The sequence below is a fragment of the Phalacrocorax carbo genome, chromosome 4 (genome assembly GCF_963921805.1).
Source record: "Phalacrocorax carbo chromosome 4, bPhaCar2.1, whole genome shotgun sequence".
NCBI classification, from domain to species: domain Eukaryota; kingdom Metazoa; phylum Chordata; class Aves; order Suliformes; family Phalacrocoracidae; genus Phalacrocorax; species Phalacrocorax carbo.
In genome coordinates this window covers 7,644,350-7,656,892 of record NC_087516.1, presented here as the reverse complement: position 1 = coordinate 7,656,892, position 12,543 = coordinate 7,644,350, and the positions used below count along the sequence as shown (strand labels likewise).

At 35.9% G+C, this 12,543-nt stretch overlaps 1 protein-coding gene across 1 annotated transcript; it reads left to right on the top strand.

Annotated features, from left to right (window-relative positions):
* Positions 1-5,225: 5,225 nt before the first annotated feature.
* Positions 5,226-11,019, top strand: LOC104046253 (transmembrane emp24 domain-containing protein 11). Its single transcript, XM_009506369.2, has 5 exons — positions 5,226-5,388; positions 6,292-6,392; positions 7,143-7,268; positions 9,338-9,484; positions 10,290-11,019. The coding sequence occupies exons 1-5, from the start codon at positions 5,259-5,261 to the stop codon at positions 10,437-10,439; spliced, it is 654 nt and encodes a 217-aa protein (XP_009504664.1). The 5' UTR covers positions 5,226-5,258; the 3' UTR covers positions 10,440-11,019.
* Positions 11,020-12,543: the final 1,524 nt, after the last annotated feature.

Here is a 12,543-nt window from a genome sequence, read left to right as displayed (position 1 = left end):
AATACCAGAACATTTATTATGTACTTAAAGGAGTACACGGTACTCTCTGTAGGGCTGAAACATTTAAAGTGTTCTCTATATTTTTTCCAGGAGATAAATCTTGCAAAGACCCAAAGAAATTTGAAACTTTACCAGGCTAGACTAAGTTGGTCCTGCAAATGCTGACAAATGCACAGTTGTTAGAGCTAACTATAGGAATTTCTACATCTTGCATTCTTCAGATTCCCACCATTGCCTGTTTTTCAAAATTGTTTCACTTACACTTTTTATTATACTTATTTTTTTTCAGGTTCCCCTGTTTCCATTCTACTGTGGAGATAGTGTATTATACTATCATTTTCATATTTTGTGTTTAGTTAATTTCTCTGTCTTTTCAATTTTTTCTTTCTTATTTTTATATTAATTTTTACCCTTTCTGTTTTTTCTTTCCTGTTAAACATTTACTATATAGTTACACATCTATCACCTTCTTAAAAAACTAAACATATATTGAAGTATATATTTAAATACTCTCTGAGGACAGGAACTAATTTCAAATTGATTGATCATCTTGTGATAGACTGAACTTAGTAAAGGTCTTGGGCAGAAATCAGATGCAAGTCAAAATTATGACTTAGGGAAAACAAACCCACAAACCACAAGGAAATCTTGGAGGAACCGTCCTAGCATTTCTCTAAACACTAGTTTTCTTCTTCACATGACGAGAACAACGAAAGGCCTAGGTCCAGTAGAAGAGTGTCTGCAGCTGTAATTGTATATGTGACCTGAATCTAGGATTTCAGTCCTACAAGATATGATTTGATAGTGGAGCAGTCTCAGTGTTTACTCAAACTCCTGAAGCCAAAAGTTTCCTGAAGGCCACTGAAGGAGAATGGATGAGAGGGGGAGGTGGAGTAGAAAGGGAAGTGAATATGTAAAAGGCCAACACATTTCAGGAAACTCCAGTTATTGCTAAACAATATTTCTATTTTAGAGTGTTTACATACATGGCAATTCACTGTGCGTTCCTTCAAGCAGAAGTTTCCTATCCAGTCAGTTACGTGGATATGGGATTTTTGTAAGCATTAACTTCAGGAGACCTTGGTAAGTGTGACATGCTTTAAGGGTGCCCTTGCAGCAATATAATGTTTGGCCACAAATACAGTCCAGGTATTGACTTTGCAAACACCAGGGACGGAGATATTTCTTGGCAAGACTGTGGATACAGTGATATCTAGTGAAGAACATTCAAACGATGGAGCACATTTCTCACAATATATCTTTACTAAACTGATTAGTGAGGTACAGTATCCCTGTGTGGATATGTCTAGGCCTTTGTAGCTTTTCCTTTCAGCACAGTCTTGGATTTGTCTTAAAAATTTTGGGACATCAAAGAAACATGGAGAAGGTCTTCCTTCCTTTTCCCTTACATCCAGTGTTACAGATGGCTGACAGGCAAGATGCTGTGATATTACGTACATGAGATCTAGGGAAGGAAACAGGTAAATTAATTTCTGGGTTAAACTAATCTCAGAAAACACTTTGGGAGAAAAATTGAAATGGATTTGTAAAAAAAAATTTTTTAGCAAGAATGTGTTCTAGGAAGAATCAGTTTTGATACCTTGGCAGATAGTCTTGCAGAATGAGAGACATGGTTAAAGGTAAGTGTAGTAGCAAAAAAAGTCACCACAGACTTGAACCGTGGTCTCACAAAACCCACAAACACCAAATTAAATTCTTAGAGTGGAATAGGGTACCTCATTACTGAGAACAACTTGTCCAGTACTTCAAGGAATTTAAGGACAGTTAGCTGTGAACATGTGAAAGTTCTTCCTATTATCTCCCAGTAGGTAGGAATGCCAGCTGAAGCTGTGCATGTATTTATGCTTTTCTATGGGCTGCGGCCTCTCTGCAAACACCCAATACAGCACCTTGGTGGTTAATGACTAGGAAAAAACAGGATACTTTTGCAGATAAGTCAGGATACAGGAAGGACTGATGTGATCCTTGAACTGAACTGCACTGAAAAGCTCCCCCTGGTACCATAGCATAAATGTTGGTTGTGCGAACCTTAGGGGGTCTAAAGGAGAGGGCAGACATTTTGTTCTACCAAATATTCCAGAATGACTGTGATGGATCCTGAGTGTGTGTGTGTGAAACAAATGTACTAACTGCAGTTTGAGGCCTTGTTCCATTTTGTTAGGTAAATATGCCTTCCCACTGCTGAGGAGAAGCTGTTTCAGAGGGCCAACTCTATAGTATGTATGTGTACTGTAAAGTAGGCCAGCTCTAACCGACCAAATCTTGTCCCCTGAGCCTGCTTTGAAATGATGCAAGCAATTGTCAAGATGGCACAGGGTCTGCTGTTAAAGATCATTTTGGGACAGACAGTATTAGATTCACCAAAAAATAGCTCTAACATCCTAGCCACACTGCCTAAGATAAGCACGGTCTCCAAAACTAATGTGTGCCTAACTTCTAGAATGGGAGGGAAAGTATATGCCAGCCTTTCTGACCACTGAATGAGCTCTGTCCCCATCAGGACATAACTGGAGTGCGAGCAAAAGGTCTGAGAGTACTTGATAGCATTAAAGGCCAAAAATCCTGTTTCATGATATTCCCAGTCCCCGGTAATTGAAGTATATTGGGAAAATCTGATCTGTTATGAATGATCCAACGCAATAAAGTAACTGAGATTATTCCATGACAATATTTAGTGTGCTCAGAAAATTAATCTAACATTTGATACAGCAGTTCTGAATTCAGCTGAATCCTGTTTAATGGGGTGTGTATGTAGAAGCTGTGGCCGTGGTAATTCACAGGTACTGTGAATGCCTGAGACAAAAATCTCTCAGTATGCTGCATGACAGCCTGGTCGCTTGGAAGCTAACCTATTTTTGTTTGTTTGAAGTCCAGCAGCCCTACTATGTTAGCATTTGTTAGCCAAAAGTACAGAAGTAATGTGTCTGTCCCAACTGGTTGGGCAGAGTGAAGGATAAAGTGGCATCCTGTGTACATCTTGTGCTCTGCCATTGGAAAATGGAATTTTGGAAACCTCAAGTAGTCAACAAAAAGCTGAAAGGATGATTGCTTAAGGAGGTCATAATCTGCAGACAAACCTATACTTCTTGCAGTTATAATATGGCATGAGGGTTTATGCAGGTGCATGTCAGTCAAGACCTTCCTGTGGTGGAGGGGTAAGAGTCCAATTATATGATGAGATTCTGTGTAATACAAAATTATTTCTGGTGGATAAATGTTAAAGTAGTAACAGAGTCCTAATATCACCCTTGAGACTCCTAAGGATTTAATGAGCATGAGATGCAGTTTGTATCCCTCTATCCTTAACCATATTGAGTCAAAGAAAAAGAAGGAAAGTTTAAGGAATCAAGGCTTCTCATCTTTGACAATCTCTTTATCAGTATAGGGATGTTGTATTTTGCTGGAGGTGAACTCGTACTTTTGCTAGAACTTCTGTGAAGATACTTTATGCTGTGGAATGGACCGAACTTATGATGATTGTGAGCCTCTGTCAGTGTTAGACAAAGACTTTTTTATTGAGGTAACTTTATAGATAGCAAGTGCAGTGAAGGGCAATAAACCAGCAGATGTGAAGTAATCCAGTAGGAGTTACCATCCTGAAATTCTATGTATTTAAGTTACAGATATTGAGGATGAGTTGCTGTCCATCCTTCTTCCCTGCTACTAGGAAAATACATGTTCTTGTGTTATGATGGAGCCAATTCTACAACTACCAGCGCTAGCAGAATGCATCTGCTAAACCAGATTCTCAGAAGGGCTGCCCAGAAATAAATAGGAAGACCGACATAGTTCTATTTACTAATAAATAGGTGTCACTAAATAACAGTAAATGCAAATAGGACATTCTGTGAGGAAAAGAATAATTCAGAGGAGGTGTTGAACAATAAGAGAATAAGGGAAAATGATCCTTCAGTGTGTGCATTCTCAGTGTTGAGGATGTATTTTATGCAGCTGAGTATTTGACAACTATATAAAAACAAAACATAAAATAAAATCCAACTACCACCTTTTCAAGCAAAATAAATACTGGTAAATCTCCAGCAAGGAGATGGCAGTATCCCTGTCCACGGTACTGTGTACCACCTGTATGACGTGTGTGTGCAGTAGAGGTAGCTTATATCCCATACCCTGAAGTCAAGATGACAGAACTCTGAAGTGAACTAAGAGGTTCATCAAAGACACAATTTCAAAGAACAATTTCATCTGCAAATGGCAGGTGCTGCTGAGGAACATGGCAGGGTCGGAGAGAGTAAGTGATCAAACTACGGAGTCTTACAACAGGAGCATAGTGAGCTTCTGAAGGGGAAAATGAGATCAAAGGTGGTTCCTCCCTACTAGAAATGATCCCATAGGTGTGTCCTCTCTGCCAGAAAATGACCACATGTCCTCTCACATTGAGGCCAACCTTTCAGACAGATCTCAGTTTATAGGACAAGGAACACTTGAGTGAAACTGAATTTGTCATCAGGCATATAGATTGTTTGGTCAATATCAGTACAAAGGGTAACAATAAAAAAAATCTATCATTATTTAATTTACACTATCACCTTCTTTAGGGAATTTATTAGGCAGTATCTAAGAGAAAGACATTCTTAGGTAAAAAATCTTATTCGGAAAGTGTTAATTTTATTATTTTTTTCCCTGCTATATCATATTCATTAGTGTTTCAGAGTCTTTTATTTTTCCAGTTCTTTTGACTTTCTTCTCCATCTTTCTTTCAGCCCTTTCATGTAGTCCCTACAGGCTTTGTACAGCGATATACATATGTCCATTAGGTTGGAAATGACAAGATTTCTTAATCAAAGAGGAGTGAAACTCTGGAATAATCACCCAGAATAAATGTGGAATATAAGTTAACAAGATAACTTAAGTTGAAAATTGAGCAGTTTATGGAAAGAGATAGACAATGCAGTTGCTTACAGTAATCTAGGGAGCTGATCTCAAGAACCTGAGCGGTCTTTTCCAGTTTCATGTTCTCCTATGTTTATAAAATAAAACTTTAATCTAGATGTTGGGAAAGAAGAACGATTTTACAAGTTATCTTTTTCATGTTATCTCATTCTGCAGAACATACTGTAGTTATTTATAAATGTGTAACCACCAGCTGCCTTTTCTCACAGTTTTTTTTACTCCCTCAAAAATACACTGATAAGGAGCAAGCAAGGAACAACCACAGGACTACATACATTTGTAAATAGTTGTCTTCAAAAGCAGTACAACTGGGATACATAAAAACCATGAAAAGCCAATTGGTAGGATTTCTTATGAACTTTTGGATTGCTTTTTCACTTGCTTTATATTTTCACAGTGGAGAAAGAGAAGAGAAATGCATAATCGAAGATGTTCCCAGTGACACATTGGTAATTGGTAGGTACCTGTCAATGCTATATGCTGATCTAACCTATGCATTAATAAAGGTAGCTTGTAATGTAACAGGAAAATCTGTGATTGATAGATATGGTAAAACCATGGTGATAAGAAAGAGGGTGCACTGAAAATAACTCCCCTCAGCAGTGGCTAGTCATAATGTCCTCACACTTTGTGTGTATCCATCACACAAAGAAATGCAGAGTTTTCCAGAGTTTCCAGAGTGCTTCACTGACTAGACAAAGAAAAATTCTGTCTTCTAATTCTACTGCCATTATATTGCTGCTTCAGTGTGTGCTTCTATACATTCTGACTGATTTACTCGTTCATACCAGAATTTCTGTAACATGTTTTTCCCCATATCAATGGGAGAGTTACTTTTTCGATCAACACTGGCCTGGAAAGAAGCAATTCAAGATGTACTGAAGTTCCACTTCAGCTGGGATATCACAAGCACATTAAATTAGTCTACAAGAATGTAAATGTTAGATTGGTAGGAGAGAGTAAAAAATAATGTATAATCATCTTTTTTATAAATAATGTCATAAATATGAAAGACAATCCTAAAAATGTAATTTGAATACAGTACACTTATGCTTTTAGAGGTCTCAGCATGCCTTCTGTATGCTAAACTTGTCAGAGCATTAAGAGTAATCAAAAAGTATTACTTGTTAATCAACCATTTTGGTAGTATTCTAGAACATTTTCTAGTGTAGTAAAAATTTATTGCATTTCACACTGTTATAAAGTGCCCCCTGAGCAATTTTAATCATAAGCACATGAAATACATAAATTGTTTTATTGTTAATTATTTATCTTAATATTTTTGCTGGAAAAGCAATAAAGATATTTAATATTAAACTATGCTTTATTTAACAGATTTTTTTCTATGCTTCTATTCAGGGAACTACAAAGTACAACGCTGGGATATACATAAACAAGACTTTCTTGAATCTGCTCCTGGTTTGGGAATGTTTGTGACTGTCACCACTCCTTCTGCTGAGGTAAGTATGCTTTAGGAATGTTTATGTAGGAGTTATGAGTTGACTTTTGGCACTGACAGGCAGCACTATCTAAAAATAATAGGCATATAGGGAAGAAGTAAAACTACAGTCTACAAGGTAGTTCAGTATTTTGATGTTGAAAGGTGTAAGCACCTTGTGATTTCTATCAAAGTAAATGAAGATAACAATATTTGACAGTGTTTTCTGTGGCAAATTTTTGCATTACTACTGGATTTGGGAAACTGTGTCATTAGGTATAGTAAGTGACAACTGAGAAAACAGGTTAGATTTAAAAAAAAAAAGAAAATTCACTTATGAAGTAAAATGGAACAGAATGTACTTAAGCAGCAGAAACAAAGGTTGATGATACACTAAACTGCAAAAGTCAAGATTACCACAAGGCTGCATATCACCATCATGCATAGCAACTGCCTGCATTGCCATGAGGTCCTGAGCTTTTTCAGCAATGGACAATTTATTTCTGTGCCTAGGCAAGGTCTTAGTTTTCAGATTTTAAATGCTTTAGAGAGCATTGATTTTCATACACTGCAGAAATCTATAGCATTTCAATGTTCACTGTGAGCTAAAATTGTTTATTTTTCTCGAAATCTGTTCAGAAATTCAGATAAATTTAATTATGTCAGAAGGTTAATTGATTACTTTTTACATCCAATTCACAGTAACATTTATTGATTGTTTTATTGATATTTATACTGTACATACTCAACATATATAATATCTAAATTACAGGTACTATTGTCAAAACTGTATGGGCCACAAGGAACATTTTCTTTTACATCCTATCTATCTGGGGAGCATATTATCTGTTTACAGTCTAACTCCACAAGATTTGTGGCATTTGCAGGAAGTAAACTGGTAGGTGTATTTCCTAAATATTCTTTGTTGTACTACTATCAATTGCTTACAAACTGCAGAGATTACAAACTAGATTAGAAGATGGTCTAACTGCTAGCAGAAAAATTCAACATTTCCTAGTGATTAAAGAAGACAAACCTAGAATTTTGAAGTTAAAGAGATAAAAATACTCTGTTCTGATATTTAAGTGAAAGAGACAAGACTAATAACTATAGAGTGATTTAATGTTTGTACGGTGCTTTGAATGGGAAAGAGTCTGATCAATAAGAACAACTATTTGTTTCAAAAAGATAGATATGTAAGATTGACTGACACAAACACTTGTCATAAAGATATTTCATGTCTTCATTAACTTAGACTGAATTCCTAAAGAAAAGTTAACATTTTAATTTTTGAAAGAAATTAAAATTAAGAATATATTAGCATATTTGATATTGCCAACTACCAACAAAGTTGGTCTTAATGTAGATTTTGAAAAAAAAAAAAAAGCCATCAGAGGTGATATGGCTGTAATCTATTTCAGCAAAGAATTTAATAAACACTCTTGAGAATTTTACCTATATGCCTCTTCTCAAAAGATAGTTGAACAGGTAAGAACTACTCTCTAGAAGTGCTTTTTTCCCAGTTGCCTGCAAAAGATTAGGTAACCAGCTAGATATAAACATCTCATAAATGTGATAAGCGAGGTAGGCCAAATTTTGTCTTAGATGTGTGCTTTGGGAATGTGTAGATAACAGAACTGAGAAGAGTTAACAGTACTGAAGTGGGGCTATTACACTGTAATAAGCAGGTGTTCTTATGGACCGATTTATAGAAATGAGTGGAAATTCAAGCATACACCGCACAAAAGTACATAGGTTCTAAAAATATAAAAAATATGTGGAGCTTATCAGCTAGAGAAGGTAAGGAGGATAAAGCATTGGCTGGTCATAGTTAACTACACACCATGAATGTGATTCTGAGGATGCACCAGGAGATTTTTAGCCGGTATAGAAGGGAGCTGTATTGAAAATATTGCTCTTTATATCTTCAGGAATAAAGATCACAAAAAGAAAAATATTCTTTAGCTAAGTTAAATCTTTAAGTGGTCTTCTGTAAGAAACAGATGCAGTGGTGGTGATCTGAACTGCTTCAAACAGTTAATGGACAAAGGCTGTGAGATGGATTTCTGGATATTCAGTTATCTAACTCTAAGAGAGGTGAAAGCACATGTGCTCCTCATTTGTGGTTGATGTATGAGTCGAGCAAATTTCTACCATGGTAATACCAGCTCTAGCATTTCTGCAGATTATCTGTTTGGCTAAAAGGTTTTTTTGTTTGTTTGTTTTTTGTTTGTTTGTTTGTTTTTTTCTTTTAGGTACAAATTGGCTTCTAGGAAAACTTTCTCTTATTAGTTTTAGTAAAATTTTTCATTCATGCCAAAATAAGTTGCATAATATTGCAAGTTCCATTATTCTCTTTTCTTTCTATGGGTCTATTGCTTGGCAGGTTTGGGGCATTTTTGCTATAGACTGTACAATAGCTTGTAGGATTTTGGGAGGTATTTCATACTGGATAAACCATGGTTTAAAGAAAAAAGGTACCTTATGGACGATTCTGCTTTAATAACTATGATAAACTGCAAATAATGATTCAGCTGGTCTCCTTCCAGTCTTATATTCCTAACTGTGAGGGGAGGAAATCTAGAAGTGCGTCTATAAAAAGCTTCCTGCAGTATTACTGAAGAGTATAATTTCTGCAATATTAGGATGGTGTGAAATACAATGAATGGTCCTAATAGTGCTCATTTTTTAACTAGTTTCGAAAAAAACCCCAGAAAACATTTTTATCGTGGTTGAATCAATGCTAGCATAAAATAGTGCCCTAAGAGTAGTGAAGATTTTAAATTTGTATAATTATCTTTAAAATGAAATTAAGAAATACTTTAAATATCCCACCTGATTCTAATTTTAGAAAGGATTTCTATAAGCAATCAGAACTTAAAGGGAAATTATCCATAGTTTCTATTTTCCTAAAGAATTTTGAAAACACAGAAGACACAGTAATGAGAATATTTTTTCTGTTTGCAGCGTATCCATTTGGACATTAGAGTTGGAGAACATTTTTTGGATGAATCTGTTGTTCAAGCCAAAGACACAGTGAATCAAGTTACTGTCAGACTAGAACATCTAATTGAGCAAATTTATCACATATCCAAAGAACAAAACTATGAAAGAGTAAGTATGTTCCCTAATGGAAATGTAAAAATATTGTACTTAGGCTTTTGATTTATAAAATATTATGAGTTTTATTATTTAATTGCAGTGTTATTTTTAACTAACTCATAAAATCTATTGGTATTTAACCAAAATAGCCTACATTATCTTGCAAAATATTTTAAAGCTGTAACATAAAAATAATTAATCACTGTGAACTTATGCTTATAGCAACAGGTGTTATTTTAAAGCAGGAATTTCCAAATATAGCTTTCTTGGTCAGAGTCAATAACAGCAGCTGAGCAGATGGCAGGTACTGTTGCTGGTGATGTTGCCAGCTGTTGTTACCAGGCTGGTCTGTGTGCATAAACTTTATTGGAGTGGGTAAGGAAATGACTGAGTATATATTTATTTATCTCCATGCAGTTAGAAATAAAGCTCTCCTTCAAACAAGCATACACCCGTTGTCTTCATTTTTCTGTATGTATGCAGGCAGTCAGACTGTGTTTAAAATATATCAACTAGTTACCTAAATAAAGAAATTTGGCTGCAAAAAGTTATTGACTGCAATATGGAAGTGACTGTAAACCAAAAAAGGCTTAAGCCTGTACTAATGGAACATATTTAGCACAGTATATCTTTTGTGAACAAGGGAAAGCTCTGTTTGCCTTTCTGCTGCATGATATTGTGTGTCTGCTTCTCAGTTTTGGTTTGTAAAGATATCCACCTTATGGATAGGAACAAACTTCCATTTTTATAAACAGATAGCAGCATGAAACTTACAGAAGCCAAAAGGTAACAATTACGCTTTTCTTTTTTTCCTCAGGAGCGTGAAGAAAAATTTCGGAAGACAAGTGAAGAAACCAACAGCAATATTTTGTGGTGGGCTATTGTACAAACACTAATCCTCATCTCCATTGGAATCTGGCAAATCAAATCTCTTAGAGATTTCTTTATATCTAAGAAGCTTGTTTAAGCCTTATAAAGTAAATGCACAGTTTTGAAAATTGCATACCATATAACACCTAACATCCAAAGAAACCCTGTGTCTATGAGAAAATTTGTTGTATATAAGTGTCAAGCTTCTCTCATCATCTGCTTTGGTTCTTTAACTCTGGTTTCCCCATCTGTGTCACAGGCCCTGGAATCCCCTTACATTTTACTCCTCAAATCCCATTTTTATACATTTCTTTTCCTCTGCAAATGTAAAGCTAAATCTAGAAGAAGGGTTCAATGACAACAAAGAGAGAGAAAAATAAAAGCCAAGTGATGCAAATGAAACAATTGTTCACCACCAACTGAGTGATGCCCAGCCAGTCCCCAAGCAGTGGCCCCCCTGCCAACCTACACCCTAGTTTTATTGCTGAGCTTGACATCATATCGTATGGAATATTCTTTTGGTCAGTTGGGGTCAGCTGTCCCAGCCATGTCCCCTCGCACCTATTTGTGCACTTCTACCTTACTCACTGGTGGGGCCATGTGAGGAGTAGAACAGGCCTTGATGCTGTGTAAGCCATGCTCAGCAGGAACTAAAACATGTCTGTGTTATCAACACTATTTTCCACGGTTGTTTATGTAAATTAGTCTTTATGAAGTGTGCCAAAGTAAACCAAATTACAGGTTTCTTAGTAAACACTGATTTTGTGCCTATATATTTTAAGTTATTCCTGCACTAAACCCTTCATTCCGTTTTTGGAGAATTATTTTTATTTTAATTATTCAGCAACTGGAACATGACTGTCTAAGGAACTTACCAGTTTTTGACTTAATCATGCATTTCCATTCCACTTATTGCAGCTTGAATATACCTTTATGCATTAATTTAGCTGGTTTATGTACAACTAGCAGAATAACTACAGTATCATGCAATTAAAAGTCAAATGCTGTGGTTAAAAATTCAGATAAATAGCTTGACAAAGCAACAGCAGTGTAAAAAGGAGTTGGAGGTGGCTATAACATGACCTATCTCAGCACTTGTTTAAACACATAAAATCATGGAACATGAAAAAGTTTCTAGAGAGCATGGTCATAGCAAAATATTGTGGTTTGTCTTCATACTTGTCTTTCCAGACCCTCCACTAGTCTAAAAGGTAGTGAAAGCTGAAATATCTGTAGACCAATTCCTGTTTTAAAGGCATGCCTTACTTTCTTTTTTCTGTCTTCTCACCTTTTGTTTTCATTAACAAGGAAATGGCATTGACCTTTACGATCACTTATGTTTATAGAATGGGAATGAAAATACAACTGTGAGTATGTGAGAATCCATAAAATTGATACACAATAGAGACAAAAAGCAATGTTCTATGGACCAAATCAATCAAAATAAAATCTCACACAGCTACTCACTGAGGTGTGTCCTATATTTAAAAATTCTGAGACTTTAGAGTTGTCACTTGAAATGCCCAGTAAATAAGTGTTATCAAATTAACCTTTATAGACCACTCACTTCCAATATGTCTTGTTATAACATCTTTGGTGGCGGAAAAGAAGGAAAGATATGTTACAACCATATCGTATATGAAGTCCAGAAGAAAGCTTAATAAAGGTTGTGGTTCAGACTTTAGCTGATATTTAGTGTAAGGCTCCGAGCTACATCCCAATAACAAACTTAACTCATGTCACTTACAATACACTTCACAGAATCACAGAATCACAGGTTGGAAGGGACCTCAGGGATCATCTAGCCCAACTTAATCTTGTAAATTGAAAGGACATGCACCATGTCAGCATTTATGAAGGAGCTAATTATGTTCCTCTGTATTAATTAGGTCTCTACTCAAACCAGCATTGAGACTTGGAGCCTTGACTATAGCTTGAGAGTGCTTCATTCTTTATCTATAATAATAATTAAATATCTTTGCTTTGATGAAATGTTTTCAGTTTCCTTCAAGATTTTTAGTTTACTCTATGAAGCAGAAACTGAATCATAGCTCCTTTGGGAAGTATTTTGGGGGCAGCAGTCTTTATGAAGTTAAAAGCCAGAGGTTCCTCCTGTGCAGTCAGTGGCTTTGTCATACTCAGAGCTACAGCCTGTGCTGCCAGTAGGTCTGCAAGGGAATTTTTCCCTAAAATTTTCATCA